General features: G+C 49.3%; 2 protein-coding genes across 10 annotated transcripts in view; one reads left to right on the forward strand and one right to left on the reverse strand.

Annotated features, from left to right (window-relative positions):
* Window positions 1–5,443, forward strand: part of Cdc42bpa (CDC42 binding protein kinase alpha) — a 333,475-nt gene extending 328,032 nt beyond the window's left edge. Inside the window, 1 exon segment of the mRNA XM_047519951.1 lies at window positions 1,093–5,443. Coding sequence (XP_047375907.1) covers window positions 1,093–1,224 — 132 coding nt within the window. The 3' untranslated portion in view covers window positions 1,225–5,443.
* Window positions 5,444–7,416: 1,973 nt separating this feature from the next.
* Window positions 7,417–19,939, reverse strand: part of Coq8a (coenzyme Q8A) — a 57,984-nt gene continuing 45,461 nt past the window's right edge. For all 9 annotated transcript variants that reach the window (XM_047520160.1, XM_047520155.1, XM_047520162.1 and 6 more), the window contains 11 exons: window positions 16,291–16,365; window positions 13,204–13,326; window positions 11,683–11,768; window positions 11,443–11,583; window positions 10,964–11,045; window positions 10,750–10,843; window positions 10,386–10,527; window positions 10,003–10,110; window positions 9,814–9,879; window positions 9,453–9,539; window positions 7,417–8,434 (listed from right to left, as the gene is read on the reverse strand). In XM_047520160.1, the coding sequence (XP_047376116.1) occupies window positions 8,150–8,434; window positions 9,453–9,539; window positions 9,814–9,879; window positions 10,003–10,110; window positions 10,386–10,527; window positions 10,750–10,843; window positions 10,964–11,045; window positions 11,443–11,583; window positions 11,683–11,768; window positions 13,204–13,326; window positions 16,291–16,365 (1,289 nt within the window). In that variant the 3' untranslated portion in view covers window positions 7,417–8,149. The remainder of the gene's footprint in view (window positions 8,435–9,452; window positions 9,540–9,813; window positions 9,880–10,002; window positions 10,111–10,385; window positions 10,528–10,749; window positions 10,844–10,963; window positions 11,046–11,442; window positions 11,584–11,682; window positions 11,769–13,203; window positions 13,327–16,290; window positions 16,366–19,939) is intronic.

Below are 19,939 nucleotides of genomic sequence, written 5' to 3' on the forward strand. Positions count from 1 at the left end.
AAGTTTTCTAAGGAGTCTCCACACTGCTTTCCAGAGTGGCTGCACTAATTTGCAGCCCCACCAGCAATGTATGAGTGTACCTTTCTCCCCACATCCTCGCCAACACCTGTTGTTGCTTGTATTCTTGATAATCGCCATTCTAATTGGGGTGAGATGGAATCTTAGGGTGGTTTTGATTTGCATTTCTCTTATTACTAGAGATGTTGAACATTTTTCCATATGTTTGTTGATTGCTTGTAGATCTTCTTCTGTGAAGTGTCTATTCATTTCCTTAGCCCATTTGTCAATTGGATTATTTGCATTCTTGGTGTAGAGTTTTTTGAGTTCTTTATAGATTCTGGAGATTAGCGCTCTATCTGAAGTATGATTGGCAAAGATTTTCTCCCACTCTGTAGGCTCTTTCTTTGCATTGCTGATAGTTTCCTTTGCTGAGAGAAAGCTTTTTAGTTTGAATCTATCCCAGTTATTAATTCTTGCTTTTATTTCTTGTGCTATGGGAGTCCTGTTGAGGAAGTCTGGTCCTAAGTCGACATGTTGAAGCTCTGGACCTACTTTTTCTTCTATAAGATGCAAGGTCTCTGGTCTGATTCCGAGATCCTTAATCCATTTTGAATTTAGTTTCATGCATGGTGAGAGATATGGGTTTAGTTTCATTCTGTTGCATATGGATTTCCAATTTTCCCAGCACCATTTGTTGAAGAGGCTATCTTTTCTCCATTGCATATTTTTGGCCCCTTTGTCTAGTATGAGAAAATTGTATTTATTTGGGTTTGTGTCCGTGTCCTCTTATAATTCCATTCTTGAGGTTGATGAGGAGTTTCACTGGTGATGTTCACATATGAACATAGGAAAGTTATGTCCTGTTCATTCCACAGTCTTTCCTATTTCCTATCTCCCCCCTCCCTTTCCTTCATTCCCCTTTGTCTAATCCACTGAACTACTATTCTTCCCCTCCTCCCTTGCCCCCTTAGCATCTGTATCAGAGAGAACATTTGACCTTCGTTTTTTTTTTTTTTGTGGATTGGTTTATTTCACTTAGCGTGATAGTCTCCAGATCCATCCATTTACCTTTCTTTTCTTTGGTCCTTACAGGACTCTGATTCTCCAAGGCATTCCACAGCTTCCAACAGTTCCAATCTGAGCAGCCCCCCGAGCCCAGTTTCACCCAGAAAGACCAAGAGCCTCTCTCTAGAGAGCACTGACCGCGGGAGCTGGGACCCATGATCCCTGGGTGGCCTCACCCAGCACCCCCCACTGCCTCTTCCCTCACTTCCATCTCCTCCCTCCACCTCAACCTGGAAAAGACCAGGAGCTGGCAGCAGTAGCAGGGTAGGGACTCGGCAGTTCTGAAGATGCACCTGGCAGATCACGCACTACCTAACAGCCGCAACAGGCAGGCTTCAGCAAGCAGCTGAGGTCGATGTCCATTCATTCCGTACTCTTAGAGTTGCTTTCAGTAACATTTCACCCCTTCCCAAAAGGTAGCTTCAGTAGACTACACAAATATAAGTGATAAAAGTAAGAGTAGACAGATCTTGTTTTCACAATAGCGCCTCACTGTAGCCTCAGATAGCACATGGGATTCTGCACACCAGAGGGACAAAGTCCTTGGAAAGGCCACTGAGCTAGCGAGCGTCAGCCCGATTGTTGCCAGGAAATCCTCACAGATTAAAACAATGCATATTTTACTACAATACAGAGTTTAAATAAATACATAAATGTAGAAGTTAAATACTGAATGTATATAGTCAAAAGAAGCATCTTGTAATCAATGAAAGATGGATGCATATATAAGAGAAAGAGATCATTTAATTTAAAGCAATGTGTTGTTTTTTGTCTGTTTCTCAGCTAAGTCATGTACAGGGTAGAAAGACCTCAAGCTGACATTTGTGGAGGGAGAGTGAGAGAAATCCCCATCCTTGTGGTGCCCTGTCCTCAAGACTCATGGCAGACTGTGGTCACCTCAGGAGAGCTACTAGGGAACATTCAGACTCTGGCTTCTTTGGTTTAGAGTACAACCTGGGCACCAGTGTTTTGACATTTAAAGCCACTTCAGTTTCAAAAGACACACTCACCTCTACCGAAAACGTTTCTTTTTCTAGTAATAGTGTGAACCACACTTTCTACTTCTTACTATATTTTGATATCTTCTGCAGATGAATGTAGAAATATGATTCTGTCACCAACTGATCCCTTCCATCTGAAAGGACACAAGGAATTTCATGGCTTTTGAAGGTCCATAAAAAGGTTCATAGAAGTGTTTCCTGGGCAAATCCGGTCCCTCCTAAGGGTATATGGTGAGATGTCTGTCCCTGGGATGGAAATGGCTTCCTAAGGAGGAGACTGGTTGTGGGTGGATGACAGAGTCCTTAGGTAAGCCTGGAAAAAAGGCTTACAAATAACATGAAGCCTCAAAAGCAAGGACTTGCACAGCCTCAACCAAATACTCTGCCTTGCACGGTGGAGAATGAGCAAGGAAACCAGAATGCAGGCAAGAAGCTGGCCCAGCAGGCCTTTCCACTGAATGCCTCCCTCAGTTGCTGTGTTGTTATTTTGTTACATTTCCTTTTGAATTCCTGCTGTTGTACTTGCCATTAGGAAATGAGATGAAGAACCAGAAGAATTTATTTCTATCCATTAATTTCACCAGTTAAGCACATGAGTACAGAAAGAATAAAAATAAAAATAGCTCATGGAAGCAAAGAAAATCTGCCTCACTTTTGCTTTTCACACAGGTTTCTGAGAGAAACAAAAACAGAATTTTCTCCTCCCTTTAAAATTCAGTTAAAATGCAGAAAGTTATTCTACATTTGCCACTCTGGGATGGCATGGCTAAGCCCTGCCACCTCAGCACTGGTACCTAGCACTTCTGGTCCTTTTCATCAGCAGGACCTGGGCCAGCCTGCCATAGCCTGCTCCCCAGGCCATGCTGTTTCTAAGTGCATACTACTTTATAGAGAAAGGGCTACTGAGATTAAGTGAAAGAAGAAGGGATCCTATTGGAGGATTAGATTGAAGTGCTTCTGAAAGGTAATTTAAAAACAACTGCTTCTGAATTTGCTGCTGGCTCAGGTCTGGTTATATATTATTTTAGATGGGCATAAATCACTGCATAGTTCTAATCTTCCAAATCTTACTGCTTTTAGAAAAGAAGTGTCATATAAAAATAATTCTGTTCATCCATTTATCAAGTGTCAGACCCCAAATGTGGTCATTGCTATCGTATATTACTCTGGTGGCTGTTTAAACTTGGCGCTTTGCATGAGAGAAGGGAATCAACTACCCAGCTAGTTGTGACCAGCTCCCCTCCTCTCCTCCTCACCCTCACTAAACAATTAGTTTGTAGCTTTGACAACTAATTGTGAATTTTTGTTGCCTGTAGGTGCTTATTTTTCAAAGGATGCTTTTAGAATCAAAATTAAAACCTACCTGAAGTTTAGGCTCTACTTTCATCAATCCTACTACTCCTCAGCCTCCCAGCAGGGCAAATAAGTGAGTGAGTGTCTGGAAGGCTCATCTCAGCTGCCAGACTGATGGCAGCTGGTTCATGGTAACCAGTGACTTGCACCACATCACTTTGTGAATTTCCCACTGCAATCATAAATGGTCTCAGCCATCATGAGAGAGGAGTCCCAAAAACCCTTAGACTCAAAAGTCAGGACTTTGAGGAAGAAACTGCCAGTGGAGTAGTTCTTGGGGAGATTTTCTCAAGATAATAATCATCCTGGTATGCTTATCCCACCCTTCAATATGAAGCTGGCTACCTTCAGAAGCTTCTGAGAATAATGATCTGAAAAGACTGGAAACAGGCTCCAGGAAATGGAAAACAAAGATCATTCAGAGGGGTCCGTTAACAAAGATCACAGGAAAGGTATTTTTGTCACTATCTGAACTCATCCTTTTTTTCATGCAAGACATTTGAAAAATGTGTGTGGCAACAGAAACTAATTTCTTCATAAAAAACAATGCATTCAGAGGCATTTCTGGCATAGGGTCTACTTGTTGGTATTTGGTGCTATCGACATCCAGCCAATGTGTTACCTACCCTTAAATTCTGGCAAATCTTGTCCTGTGGCCCAAAAGGGTCTACAAAATTATACGTATACATATATATTTATTTTTGCCAAAAACAAAAGCCTTCCTATTTGTGAAATGATTGCTAAAGCAGATTTCACTTCTTTCATTATTAAAATACACACACACACATATATACATAGGACACATTTTATTTATATATATATATATATATACAAACACATATATATGTATATATATTACACCTACACTTAGCAACTTACATACTCTCCCAGGGAGCACAGCTTTAAGGCTGTGAGATACAACTAAAAAGGACCCATCTATTTGGTTTTCCAACCAGTTCTTATACCTAGCCTTCAGGGGAGAATATGAAATTCCTCTTACGTTTACAGCAACAATCTCATTCCCCACTGGCTCTCAGCCTCCCTCTCCTTCCGTATAGTTAGAATCATGTCATTTTGTTATTTAGTGACCACATCTATTTCTAAGAAAGAGCAGTTGGTTCGTTTGGAATCTCAGGTATCACTAAGGAAGAGCCAGAGCAGGGGTGGACAGATGACCTAACACCCAGGGCCATTCACCAGCCTTGGCAGTGACCACATACTAATCTCCCAATTCAGAGGACCTAGCAGGGGCTACTACCCACTCTAGATAGAGGGAAACTCCAGCAGCCTGACACTCCTGCTGTAGGTCACGCTTTGCCATAGCCCAAGTCCATGGGGCACCTCCCTCTGTACCTCTCCCACGCCCAGCCCCCGAGCTAGTTAAAGCTGCATGGCATTTCATTAAAACCTCTTTCCTTGTTATGATCTTCATTGTTCCTCAAATCCAGAGTTCTCTGTTGAGTCCTGCTGGATAAGGAGGGCCCTGCTTCAGCGGAGCACTGTCTTCCGCCAGCACCAGCAGCAGGCCAGCTGCTTCTCTACCACCCCAAGGATGACCATTACACACGAGGCTACCATTGCAGTTGCAGAGCGGACTGACCACCACAAATCAACCTTGATGTCTCATGAAAGCAAAATGACCTGCCTTTTTATTTGATAGGATAATGTCATTTATTTTATAAATTTTTAGGGTTTTTTTCTCATTGTAATATTATTGTACAGTTTTGCATGGCCTAGGTGTAATCATTTTTGTTTAGAATATTATGCTGACTGATATGTGTGTATGGAAGGGGAAAAGATATTGCTTTCACCTATCACTTATTTTGTTTTTACGCCCCAAATGTCTTAGGGAACTTTATAAGAGATTATCTGCTACCAAACAATGATGTGGATTCTTTTGCACAGAAATATTTAAGGTGGGACAGTCAAAAATGTTAACAAAAGACTTCTCACCAATATTTTATGTTGGTATCACTTAATATTAACCAGACTTTGATGTACTGCAATAAAACAGGGAACTGTTACGATTGAGTATTTTGTCTTTTTCTTCACCCATTTTAAAGTCTGAGGATCAGAAAAAAGCCGCCTGATTCTTGCTCTCACTTGCCCCTGCTTTCTGCTGGTCACTTATCCAGGCCTCTTCCTTACGCTCCAAGGACATGGGATTGGTTTGTCCCCATGGTTTAATCTAGGACTAAGTTGTCCTTGTATATCTGGTAAGAATAATGTTCATAGCCCTTGAAACTTTGACCACCCCTTTTCTAGACCAAACTTCCTGAGTATCGTAGCTTCCAGCTGTGTCTGCGAAGCCATACTCCCCTGTAGGTGGCTTAAGGAATGGCCTTGATGGTATAAATGCGTGAGCAGCTCCATTTCATGTCTGCTTGCTGTAGAGAATCAGCGACCACAGAGGACAAGAGGGGTACTCCTGCTTTGGGTAAGTTAAAACAGTGCATCTAAGGACACACAGGTAAAGCTGGGGGTTGTCCTAAAAGAAAGCTGAAACTCTGACTGCAGCTAAACCATTATTCTGAGAACCTTCCCTGTTTCCATTTCCCATGTAATTGACATGTTTGTTATTGATAAGTTGGCTTGTTACAATGTATGCTGTGCTTTCAGGGCAGCAGAACAAGGGTTAGCAAACTTTCTGGAAAGGGAAAGTTAGTACTTCTGGCTTTGTGGGCTATATTGTTGTGGCTACTCAGCTCTGCTAATGTTGTACAGAAATGACAATATGTAAATGAACAAAAGTGTCTGTATTCCAATAAAACTTTCATAATGCAGTGCCATACTTGGCCCATGAATTGGTAGTTTGCAAGTCCTTGGTTTAGAGTGGGCTTAGCATGGACTGTAAGACCAGACTATCTTGTTCCAAATCCTGGTTCCCACCACTTGGTGACTGATGTTCAGCAAGTCACTGAACCTGAGTCTTAGTTTTCTCCTCTAAAATGCCAAGTGTCAGGAGTTAGTACATGGAGTTAGAACGTCTTCCTATGGCTCAGTATTCTGGTGTTATTTACCACCATTACCAACATAACATACTTTTTTGCAGTGTTAGGGTGCAGCCCTTCGGTAGATGTTAAGGGATAGAGTCTTTTGGTGTGAATGCAGGGGCACGGGGAATCATTTGGTCCTCAATACTGTGAAAATCACAGTAGGTATGACCAGGTGAAGAGCACACTTTGCTCAGGGATCAGGATCATTATCTACAGTTTATAGTGATTTTCACTGTCATCTTAACCAGGAGTTGTCTGGTTTTCAGCTGGCTCTCAGACTTGGGAGTGCACAAAACTTCATTTCCCTTTCAAAACCTTTTCTCCTAGCAGTTTGGCTTAGTTGTCCTTGAGAAACAAATCCTTAGTATTTTCCTCCCTCCTTCCCCTGCACACTGCTGCCTCATTTGTTTAGGTTATTTTTGAGGAAGAGGCTGGGCCAGGCTGGGACTAGCTGGGGCCCTTCCAGGAACCCTGCATGGTGGCGCTTCAGGTCTGTGGAGGTGCTGAAGAAAAACTTGTACCTGTAAGAGGATGCTGCTGGGTACCAGTGATTGAAAGGCCTCCTGGACCACCCTAACCTCTTCATCCTGTCCTGGAGGCCAGCATGTCCAGTACTTGTCAATCTCAGATTTCCCCCAGGAGAAGCCACTTTTCAGGAGTGTCCCTCAACTGCACTGATCTCTGTGTTTTACTGTGATTTGACCTGGCACCAGCCTTACTGGCAGGTGTCTATATCGTCCCACAGCTGCCATCATGGCAGGGCACAGTGGCTTCAGGGATGGTCATGGGGCTGGGGCACCACCTCCCCTCAGCCCTGAATGTGGTGAGCCTGCAGGTGCCCAGGGCCTCAGCTGGGAACAGGTGTGCAGACCCAGCCAGCAGGCCCAGAAACACACGGATCTGAGACCCGGTACATGGAAAGATCACCATGGTGATGAAAGGTGGGGTGCCCCATCACTCCCCCCAATTTTTATGCACACAAAATAGTACAGTCCCCAAAGCGCTTTTCACAAGCACTTTTTTAATTGAACTGAAATTTAATAACAAGACTTGTACAAAAAACAGCCGTGCTGACCCTTTTGGTGTGTGGGTGGCAGCTGTGCATCTCCTCAGAGGCCCTAGTGGGGACGGCAGGCACCTCTGTCCCTCTGCTGCTCCTGGCCCTCCCCCTTGTGGCAGCAGTTCCCCAGAACATGCAGTTGTCCCAGCCCTGTAAGGCCCAACAAGAGCAGGCCCAGATGGCATGGCTTTAGTCACTGGCACTGTTCAGAGTGGCACTTCTCCCAACACAGATCACAGGCTGGAGTCAAAAATGGGCAGAAACACAAATCTCATCTAGAAACACACACACACACGCACACACACACAAAATCCAAAAGTGCTTCTCTTGTTTCCGTTTTTCATTTTGTTTTAGTGGCAGGGATTTGAAGGAAGGAAGTACCCCCTCTTTTCTGATGAACATTCACTTTAGGAAAAGGGGCAAAAATAAAATTGCCGTTTTTCCTAGTTATTTGAGGGGCTGAACAGATGACCAGCGGATTCTGATGGAACAGTGGGGGGTCTCACTTTCCTCCTTGCACTTAGCCTACACACCTCCAGCAGTGGAAACTGGAGCGCTATGGGGCTCCCCACAGCTCCTCCTGCTCAGACCCACCCTCTCCTCTGGGCAGAGAAGGGAGCAGAGCACCAGCACACCCACACTCTCTGGCCACCCACCAAGGACGGAGCAGCTGGCTACTGCTCAGCCTGCCTCCTGCGGTAGTTGCTGTAGGCCTCTTCAAACATGGCTTTGCAGGGGAAGCGGGCCTTCAGCTTGGAGCAGATGAGGAAGGATCCACCCATCTTCCTGTGCAGGGAGTAGGTCTCCTCAGGTGGGGGAATGAGGCGATGCTTCAGCATGACGGGGATCAAGTTGTGGATCTTCTCGGTGGTGCTCTGGGTACCAAAATCAAAGGGCTCATCAGAAGCAAAGGCCTCCCCTAGGATGAGGATGGCATCCAAATGGGCATCTTCCATGGCCTATGGGGAGAGAAAAAAAGTAAATAGGGACAAAACTCAAGATCCCTCAGCCCTGGGGATCCTACCATAATGCTGTAGCACCGAGTTCTCATAAAAGCTGTTAGCATTCAAGCTATTGGTTGTTTTTAACTGGATTAAATAATGGTAACAGGCATAAACTCAAACGCACAGAGGCTGGGAAACCATTATTGTCAGCTGGGGTTGAGGGGAGACCAAAGGGAGTGGTGGGGCCTATGGCAGAACACAGTATAAGACCTGACTGAAGGCACTCAAGTTCAAAAGTTTTACAGAACTGTTCTAACCAAAAAGAATAGTCCATAGGCCTGAGCGAGCCTGCCAGCAACAGCCCAGAACACAGCCAGCAGTCACCTGCCTAGTACAGGTCTCTGTGCTCTTCCCCCAACCCCAGCGGGGCATGGGAGAGAGGCAGACCAAGGTGGGTAGGGTAGGCACCACAAATAAGAAAATGGGAGCTGCTGTCCACTGAGAGCTTTTGAGGTAAGTACCTCCACTTTTCAGAAAAACGAGGCTCACCCATCCTAACTTGCCAAAGTCACACTCTTACTAAGTATGAATCCAAGCCTGGACTTGGATCTCTATCCCCTTTCCCAGCACTGAGGAAAGTGCTGCTCCCAGGGTGGCTTCTGGGTAAAGGAACATAGCCCATGCCCCTATTTAGAGGGCTGGGGCCTCATCCCAGTTTCCCTCATGGAAACCATACTCCCATTTGACTGAGACACTGCCCTCGGTCTCTAAGTGAACCTAAGTGCCCCGACATGCCTACCCCAAGAAGCTCATGCAGAGCACAGTGACATAAGCCTGTGTTTAAGACTGCCCAACAAGGCAAGAGTTTGTGGAGACCCTGGAGGGCACCTGTCCTCTGTGTTTTCATCTCTTTATTAAGGTTCTGCTAAGATTTCAAGGGAAAACACCAGTCCATGTCCCAACCCAGACCCACCCCACAGGGAGCTGTGCCCACATGAGCAGGCCCCATGGAACCCCCATTATCACCACTAACCTTGACCTCATAGCCAGTGAGGAACTTCATCTCTATGGACTTCTGCTTTACAGTCTCCCTGTCCCTGTCGGCAGCAGCCCTGATGATCTGGGCAGAAGCACAGAAAGATGTTCCTGAGCTCCCAGGGAGCCAAATGCCAAAAACTGGACAACCCCATGTTCACCCTGCTACTTGCCTTCCACAAGAACCCTGGCCTTGAGGCCACAGCCTGTGCTGACGGCCTCACAGGGTCATGGTGGGCTCCCCATTATCCAAAATAGGAAGCAGGAGCCCAACCATTCCTTCTCCAAGTCCCCAGCCCAATCTCTGGTCCCAGCCTCAAAAAAATGTGGGGCAAGGCCAGGCCCCTCTCTCAACTTACTTGAATATAGAGGTCAGTGAAGGATCTGTCATATTCCCGCGTTGCCCCGAAGTCCAGGAGAGCCACCTGGGGATGGAGACATAGGAAGGTTTGCCTGCGTGGGCATGAGAGAAGGATAATCTCTTAAGGACCCCAGAGCCTCCTGCTCACTGAGGATGTTCCCTAGGCGAGAGGCAGGCTGGGACTCACCTTGTGCTGCTCAGGGTCATAAAAGAAGTTGGACCAGTTGGGGTCTGTCTGCATGAAGTGGAACTCGAACAGCTCCCTCAGACACAGGACTAGGATGTTGTAGCAGATCTGGGGACAGGGTGTGGGGCTTGTGTCAGGTGGCACCAAGCTGCCTGGTGACCTGTGAGTCCAGCCTGAGAAGTTCCCATCTACTTTCCACCCCAACTTCTTCCAGATAATGGATTCCCAGTGAACCACCCAGCAGGAGATATAGCTGCACTCCTGTCACCCGTCCACAGGGAGCACACTTTGGGGACTCTGGGGCCACTACTCACACATCAGTAGCCAGCAGAGCAGGGACAGGCCAGTCCCCACCCTGTTTGCTAGCTCAGGTTCAGACACACCTCGTTCCGAACCTCCTGGCTCAGTCCTTCAGCCTGGTCCAGGGGAAAGCCGGACACCAGCTCCGTGGTCAGCACGTGGGGGCTGCAGAGCTCATCCACGATCTCAGGCACATAGAAGAAGGGGTGGTCTTTCAGCAGCTCCCTGGGTAGGGGCAGGAGATCACACACTGTCCCAGACCCTCTGCAGCCCCATCCTCCTAGAACCCTCCCCCAATACACAGGCAGAGGCCCTGTTCTCTGTGAGGAGAATGTGAGTCCAGACCAAAGCCAACCACCCTAGAGCTGGAGGGAACTCCATGCCCAGAGCAGACCCCTCTGCCTCCCAGAGGGGCCCACAGGGAAGGGGCCCAGCAAGGAGCTGCACCTAAACTTCTTGGCACAGGCGGCCTCCCGCTGGTAGTCACACTCCAGGGCCAGCTCCCTCCTCAGCACATCGATCAGGTGCTCAGGAAACAGGCCTGGCCCAGGGAAGAGGGTGTCAGGCTTGGGAAGGGCTCTGCAGGGAGGTTCCCATCCAGTCCCCAGAGCCCGGCCCAAGCACCTGCCACCCCACTGATGCCAGCGACCCTGCTTCAGACCTTCTGGAAGCATGTTGCTCATGTTCAGCACAGCCATGAGGTTGCTGACGTCACTGTTGATGCTCTGGGCCACACCAGGGTACTGTATGGGAAAGAAGGGAGCTATTCCAGGCAGATAGGGAGGGCCCTTGAAGTTGCTGTCCCTACCACCCATGAGCTTCCCAGCCATGTCCAGGTCAGACCCCTCATGTTGAACTAACCAGAGCTATGATCCAGTGCAACCCCGTTCTCCACCTTCTGTTCATCCCATCCCTAGAGACCACTGCCAGCTCAGGCCCCTTCGTTCAGCTTAGGCCCCAAAAGGCAGACAATCACTGTCCCCAGCCATCCTGAGCCAAGTTTATTGACTCCCACAGTCACTCCTTTAGCAAAAACTTCTGGAGCATTCAATTCCCATCAAGGGCTGAGGATTGGAGTCCTGGCCCCACGATCTGCAGCAGCCCCCTCATGGGGTCTAATGCACAAAGAGAGGCACCCACCTGGATCTTCATGGCCACCTCACGGCCACCCTTCATGCGGGCCAAGTGCACCTGTCCAATGGAGGCAGCTGCAAAGGGCCGTTCCTCAAAGTACTCCAGCTTGTCCCTCCAGCTGGGGCCCAGATCATTGTTGAGAGTTTTCTGCAGACAGAGGTCAGGAAAGGGTCGTGAGCACAGCCTCACTGCCTGCTCCCCCAAGATGCACCCAGTCTGCCAGGCAGGCATCCCCCGCCACCTTACAGTCATCTGCTTCAGTGGCATGAAGTCAGCACTTTGCCGCACTCGCTCGAAGATCCTGGCCAGATGGGGGTTGATGAAGGCATCATCTAGAAGGCATGTGGAAAACAGGCTTGTGGCAGTGCCACCCAGTCAGTTTGCACAGTGCAATCCTCCCCTCATGGTGAAACAGGTTCAGATAATCAGATAAGACAAGCAGCAGACCCCAGGTCACACACCTGGTCCTTCCTTCCTCCTTCCCTGGGGGCATCTTTCCTACCTGGCACACCCAGGCTTCTGGAGGGGACACTGGGAGCACTACCCTGGGGTGGGCACACTCCTAGGGCACCGGTCAATCAAATCCAGACACAAATGCACCCCAGCCACACCAGCCCTCCCCAGCAGGAACAGGGTAAGAAAACAACTGCAGAGGCCTGACTTTCCAAGCCCTTTGACTTCAGCTACATGGCACAGGTGGGGTCCCCAAACTTACCCCAGTGACCCGAGGAGGGGTACTTTTAGGCATAACATGTAAAGTTTTTACTACTATGAAAGAAAATTGAAATACCTATAATCTGACTACCTCCAGACAACGAGCATTCGTCCCTCTGATCTTTTTTCTACATGCTTCATTCCTACTCAGAGTCACATGCGGACACTGCGAGCTCTCTTGTGCATTGTCTTAAAAACACTTCCCCATGTAGTTAGGCTGTTTTCCAAAATCTTTGGGAACAGGTATCAGTGGCATGACAGTCACATGCATGTTCCCTCACATGATTCACCAGCCCCAACCCTGCTTGCTTTGGTCCTGTTTAGCTGCCAACCAGAGGAATCCCAGGATGAAGCTGGCACAGAGCCACACCCGCCCACGTCTTTCCTTAAGTGAGTTAGCAGACAGGATCACTGCAGCCACAGGGTCTGAGCATGGAGGGATCAAGGCAGATACATGCTGCCCTCGGGAAAGTTCTCACCCAGCTGCAGGACCCCAGGCAGCACCCATGCCCCACACCACCCTTAGTATTAGCACCTGGCTTAACCTTGGGTGGGCAGTGGTCTGACTGCCAGGAAGCAACCTGTTCCCACTGAGTGCTGCCTCATGGTTCTTCCGCATGGGCACCACTGACAGGCCAGAGGACCCCTCAACAGTGCCTCACTGAGCTGGCCTCCTTGGCCACCACCTTCCATCTGAATCACAACTGTGACCCTATACCCAATGCTGCCACTGTCACCACAGCTAAGAAGCTCCCCAACCAGTTCCCTGTGACCAACACAACAGGGTGCACAGGATGGCCTTGTGTCAACTGCCGAGATGTGCAACAACCTCTGGATTTCTCAAACACCAGAAAGAGGCAAGAAACACGACAGCAGACTCCTATCAAAGACGCTGTTTTAAACATTCCTGGGAGCACAGTTTGTTCTCCCACAGTCAGTGGCCAGCAAACATCCTTCCCACTGAGAGCTCAGTGGGCCAAAGTCCTACACCACTGTTCCTGACCTGAGCTACCCAGGAGTCCTAAGGCAGGAACAGAGCCCACCATCACTCACCCTGGATGCTCAGCATCTGGCCCAGCTTCAACGCTGCCCCGCGCACCTTGCACAGCGTGCTCACAATGCGCTCCGCGTTCGCTTCTGACAGGAAGGGGCTGGAATCCAGCACAGCCTTCTTTCCTGTGGGCAGGAAGGGTCACCACACACTGGAAATGCAATGGGGGAAAAACCCCACACCCAGCATGACCGAGAGAAGCAATGTCTATTGACACCTGGGTACCCACTGAACTGGTAACGCAATTTAACTCCACAATCCACACGCTTCCACTGTGACACTGGGAGGCTCGCCCACTGGGGGCACCCTGAAAGCATGAGACACTACAGGAGGGGGCAGGAGGGGGAGAACTGGAGGGGCTCACCCAGCAGCACCCAGGCGAGGAGACCAGTCGAGTCTGTAGCCCCCACCTGGTTTACTGACTGAAGGTCCTCCACACTCTGGGGTGTCAATTTGCCACAATGGGCCAAATGGCTGCAGTCAAGGGACGGGCACTGAGGGTCAACAGTGCACAGCACAGCTGGTTCCTGTGTCACCCCTTTGCCTACACAGACCCCACAGTGCAGCCAGTGCAGCCAGCCGGCCATGGGGAACCCCAAAGCCCCAGGTGACACTGGAGGGTGGCCAGGTGCCAATGACTCCAAAAAGCAGGAGGAGGCCAGCTGAACCTTGCTGCCAGCCAGTATCATGGCCAAAGGGAATAGGCCCCTCTGCCTCAATGTGGAGTCTGCCCTCATGCACAGAAGGAGAGAGGCCTGAGCTGGGTTTAGGGTTCGGCATCCCTCTTCTCTCTGAGCTCCTCATTGGTGCTCCTGGCTGGGCTTTCAGCCCTTGTACATTCAGGGCTTTTCCTGCTCTCTGTTCTGTGAATCTAGTTAAATCAGAAGATCCCTTGACCCAGGCTGTCCTGCACCTTCCCATCTCTCCAGCTCCCAAGGTGCCTGACACCTGCCTCAACTCCCATCACTATGGCCTGAGAAGGGCCAAAGGACAGAGGATTCAGCTGGAGTATTTTCAGTGTTAGTGCTGAAACACTTTGGGATATGAGAGCCTGGAATGCTTTGGGATGAGATAATAGACACAGTGCTCAGAATAGGATGGTGCCTGGCTCCCAGTGAGGGATTGGGAGAGGTGACTGTGCCCAAGTCTTCTGCCCAGGGTCATGTCCAACATGGTTTCTGACAAACCAGGACAGGTGGTCTGCTCAGGGAGCACAAACCCTGAAGGTTTTGGAGAGAAGATGCTCAGAAGGAACAGTGGATCTGCCGGCTGGAGGCAGGTGTGGGAGAGGGTGAGACTCCTCCCAGGTTCCAGACAGCAGGATGGGGTCTGGAAGGTTAAGAGATTTTAGCTCCACAGGAAAAGGTTGAGCTACCCTGAGAGGCCAAACCATGACCCATAGGAAGGACAGAAGTGTCCCTGGCAATAGTAGAGGGCCAGAACTGAGAGAAGGGCAGCGTCTCAATAGCCCCTAAAACTCCTGGGGCTGGAGAGACAGGAAAGGGAGGGAACCTGGGAGAGATCACTGCACCTAGCCCAAGAGGGAGGTTTTGTGCCAACTTCAGAGCTCCTAAGATTTGGGGACAATGCCTGGCCCAATCTGGGCTTTCTCATGCAGCCACTCCCCAAAATTGGTCAAACCTCACAAGCTAGAGGTATATCCTCAGCTCATAATCACCTGGGGAAGCCAGGATGGGCCACAGGCAGAGAGGCACACCCCACAAAGCCAAAGAGGTTCTCCCAGGGCAGAACTCAGCTGGCCTGGTGAGGCAGCTGGAGCATGGCTTAGGGTTTGCCCAGAGCATCCCATCCTGACTGAAGCCCCTATTCGCATACTAATAAACTTGGGCCCCTCCAACCTCAGCTTCAGGTTACCACTATCTCTGACAAAGGACACCAACTGTAACCTTGGAGTCAAGTTGGCCTCTTCTCTGCTTGGAAGAAGTGGGTTGGAGAGCAGCCAGTTCCCGGTGGGGAACAGGAGGGGTGCTGGCCCTGGGGAGCCCTGGCTTCTCCTTCCAGAGAAACCTGGGCTTCATATCCCAAAGTGTTTCAGCACCAGCACTAAATATATCTTTGCTAAGTCTTCCGTCCTCCAGCCCCTTCCAAGGACACACAAAGTGTCCTGAGTCCCCCAGTCCTCAGGTGTCTGTAGGAATGGGGCTAATGCTAATGCCCTCTCCCCAGAGGGATAGTCTATGGTTGAAGAGGGTCATCCAGGCAGCTGGCAGCAGGTTCCCATAGGTGGGGTGGAGGTGTGAGGCACCATAATGAGCTGATGTGCCCTAAGAGGGCCGAGAGGAGCCCAGCCTGGAGCTACAAGTACATTTGGGAAATCCACTAAGCAGACAGCTCTATCAGTGCTGCCCATAAAAGCCCCAGGAACCTGCTAAGAGAAAACCCTACTGGGCTAACTTCACAGCCACCTGCCTACCTCTCCCTGGAGAAGCCTAAGAAGGGACTCATTGGCACCTCCAAGATAGGAGGCAGCTAGAGCCTCAACTGCTCCCCTGGCCACCATCCCAGCATCTAGCATTCCCCAGGGCTTCGGTGTGCCAGTCTGCAGAACACTCTCCCGAGTGCCAGCCCACAGTTCATCACCAGACCAACATTCTAAACAAGCACTCTGACCTGACTGTGGGCTGGACCTGGGAAGCAAAGGACAAAAATGTTGTGATCTCTGCCCCAGAGACCAGAGTCTCTGGATAAGCTCTGGCTTCCCTAGGTCAGAGCACAGGGAGGACCCTGTGGCTCTGTCCCAAACACCTACATCTTTATCCACAGGGAGAAGGGGAATCCTGGGCACCTAATGAACCAGAACAACAGACCCCAGAGACACCTGGGAGAACAGGACAGGAACTGAGTGCATAAGCACAAATGGTAGTATGTGGGTGTGAGGTGGTATGTGGAGAGCCAGAGGGAACCAGCCAGGGGCTGGGTGGCCATCTGGGGCTAGAGGATGGCCTTCCAGCTGCAAACACTCTAGAGCAGGACAACTGAATACCCAGGGTCCTACTTTTGGAGGCCCAGTGCCCAATGGGCTCCACGTCCCAGGCCCCTCTGCCCCTCCCACGCAGGGCCTAGCTCACCTGAGGGGTTCTCAGGGCGCAGACTCTTCTTGGCAACCTCGGCCAGTGCCCCAAAGCCCAGGCCCACAGCCAGACCTGCAAGGAAGGAGAATGAAGCAGGCACTAAGTGCTCGCACAGGGCTGAGGCCACCACTACCACTGGGTTCAGGCAGATACTGCTGCAGCTCACCAGTGATCCTTGCTGGCACTCCAGTATTTTGAAAAGGGGAGTGGGGTGGGAAATAGCCATTAGTGGTTTCAAAAGAACATTAGGGAGGTGTTTCCTGTGAAAAAGTCTACACATCCCCTACCTGCATCACTTTTGGTAACCTACAGGCCCTAGGGCAGACACACAGACCCCCAAGGTGGCACATGTTGGGAACACACTGAGAACAGGCACAAATGGGAAGATGGACCAGGTTTGGTCTTGGACAAGGCAACTTGGCAACACAGGGTGCCCTCCGTGACACATACTACCTGCTTCAAGTCTGCAGGAAAAACCTTCAGGAACCTAGAATTCTCTAAGGAATCCTTGCAGTAGCATAAAGCAATCGGTGGGGGGAATCTTCTGCAATCACAAAAGAAAGGATGTCCCCACTGCAAGCTCATGGGGGCTTGTGGGAGCTGCAGTTCCCACCTCACCCTCCTGGTGGCCAGCACTGACAGTCTGAGGACAGTGGGTCTCCCACCCACTTATGCAATCCTGTAAATCAAAACTCACTAATACCTTGTTTGTCCGCAAATAAATCTCTGGAAGGTCCCCACTGTTCAATAAAACCCCATCTCCCGGAGCCCAGCAGGTGCATCCCCGGCCACAAAAAAACCCTGGCAGCTCCTCAGGGTCTGTGTCTTCTCACATCAAACCCAATTCTAGCTGGCTACCCAGAGCAGGCACACCATTAGTGGAGAAAATGATTAGCACACCGACTTGGAGGAAAGATACCAAATCTGCCTCCAGATGAGCAGCCTCCAGGAGCACAACAGCCCCTGCATCTACCCAGAGTAGGTGGCTGTCACTGGGTGCTGTTTAAGAAGCAAGGAAATCTGCATCCATATCTACATTTTACAAATTTTATACAGTGATGATGCATTACTTTTATGAAAAATATTCAACTTACTAAAAAGTTTATCTCATGAAAAAGAAATTTTAAAAGTCAGAAGTAACTAATTTGGGTCTGGGGATATAGCTCAGTTGGTAGAGTGCAAGGCTGAGTTCAATCCCCAGCACCGCAAAAAAAAAAAAAAAAAAAAAAAGTAACTCATTTTAAAATGTTTTTGCAATACATTTTATCTACCACTAGATGGCAGTGCACCCTCCACTTCACCAGTTGCTCCTGCCTCCCAGGTGGTTGTGAGTAGTAGAAGGGTAAAAGTGCTCACAGTAGGGCCAGCACAGGTACTGTGACAAAAGCGTGTTATTTACAGAAAGTCTATTCAAAATGGACGGGCCAGCACTGAGCAAAAGAAACCTAATGTGAGTCATAGATATTTTAAATTTTCTAATAGCTCCATTAAAAAATAAAAAAGCAAGAAACGTGAAATGAATTCTAATACATTTCATTTAACCCAATATACCCAAAATAGTATCATTTCAATAAATAAATGTAAAAAATATTAGAGATATTTTATATTTGTGTGCATTTGTATTAAGTCTTCAAATGCTGAATGGATTATATATACACTCAGCACATCTCCCTTTGGACCAGACACATTTCAAAGGCTCAGTGTATTGGACAGCAATACTGTCAACAAGTCAAGCTCTGGTAACTGCAGGAAGAAGTCAGCTTCTGTAAATATCCTTAGGCATGACAGTAACACACACAAGGACATTTTGGTGTACTAGGATGGAGATGCCAGGTCTAGATGCCTGGTGGGTACCCCAGCTGTCTTCTCTTCAAAACATCCCCAACCCCAGCTCCAGAGGGCACTGGGCACAGAGTTGGGAGCCAGAGTCACCGATTAAACATTAATTTTCTACCAGCTGCTCACCTCACTCTACCCTGCACACTATCTGACTCAAATAGCAGGCAACGTTAACCTTCACACCTTAGCAATCTTCAGTAATGTCTCTGCATCCAGATTCTTCTCTGCCTAGAACAAGTCCAAAGACAAGCCCACAAAAGAGGCAGATGGCATCACAGGTCATTCAGCCTGGCCCCTTGCAGGCAGAGGTGTGTTCTCCCACTACTCTGTGGCTGGACCTCCTCAAATGTTCTGTCAAACTATTCTCTGGCCATTTCCATATTCTCGGAGAAAGCCAACACTGCAATGGGAAGGACCTGTTATTAAACAAATCACCAAAGGGACATTCCACAAAGGAGGGCTAAGGCTCCTTCAATGGCCCTACATGTTCCTCAGGACAATCCCTGTGCCAGGCAGACAGACAGGATCCCCACAGCAGACAGCCCAGCTAGTGAAAATGAGCCCAGGTGGCCAAAAACTTTGACCTTAGCCTCTCCAGCTCCTGTTCTCATGAATCCAGAATAAATTGGCTCCCCTACCCCACCTGGCCTGGAACTCTCAGAACCCCAGCCTACTCTGCCTTTTTCCAGAAACAGGTGGAACCAGGGGGTTGCTCAGCTGGGATGCCCCCCAACGTTATGAGGAGCCCACACTCAAATTCCTGCCCCCCAGGAGGACCCACCTCTGTACCCTAAGACCTCAGGAAAGAGCAGCTCTCCCAGCTCTGACCCCGTTCTAAGATGCTTAGCCCACAAGAAGTCCTGAAGAAAAAAGGCCCCAAGGTCCCTGTCAGCAACCAAGTCTCCCTCCTGGCCTAAGAAGGTGACTGCCTGTTCTGAAAAACCTCCTGACCTCTCACAAAGCAAGGTTTTGCAGTTGAGCGGTAGCAGGGAGCAGGGCTCCCCATAGCCAGGGTCTGCTCAGGGTGATGTATGGGAGCCCTGGGCCCCATGCCAGGCCTTTTCCTCCTTGCAGTCCCTCTAGGGGTCTGAGCAAAACAAGGTCCTCCCTGAGTAGTCCCTGGGATTCTTCCCAGAGACCGGAGGTGAAAAAAGCAAAACACAAATAAACAGAGCCCTTCCTGAGCAGGCTGGATGGAAGGCACTTGAGAGCAGTAACGCCCATGGTGGCAGTGCTCCTGTGGCCTTGGCTTTACCTGTTCACACTGCAAGGTGAAGGGAGGCTGCAGCGGCAAGGGGCACACGTACCTAAGGATGACCCCAGCACACTCACACAGACGCTGTGCCAGCCCCTATCCTGAGCCTCGCTTCTGTTGGTTTTTGTTTTTTGGTTTTTTGCAGTGCTGGGACAGAACCCAGGGCCTCACACATGCTGTGCAAGCGCTCTACCACTGAACCGCACCCCAAGCCCAGGTCTCGTCTTATTAACACATACAATGATCCATTTAATACTAAGGAAGTCCACACACAGTAGAGGGTCAGGGGTATTTTCCTTTGTTTCCAGAATCCTTAGTGATATAGTCTCTATTACTACCACCATCTGGCATCCTCCAGCCACCCTGAGCCCCAGGAGAAGACAGGGCCTGGGGAGGGGGCTGCAGCCTCCACATAAGGGAACAGGAAAAAGCGGGGCAGAAGTTCCCCGGGCCTTGTTCTCGCAGATTGTTAGTATCTGGCCTTCCATTACCATAAGTGATCAAGTGATGAGGTGGGGACCCCTCACACAGCCCCTCTGCTGGCTGCCAGGG

This window comes from Sciurus carolinensis, chromosome 12 (genome assembly GCF_902686445.1).
Source record: "Sciurus carolinensis chromosome 12, mSciCar1.2, whole genome shotgun sequence".
Lineage (NCBI taxonomy): Eukaryota > Metazoa > Chordata > Mammalia > Rodentia > Sciuridae > Sciurus > Sciurus carolinensis.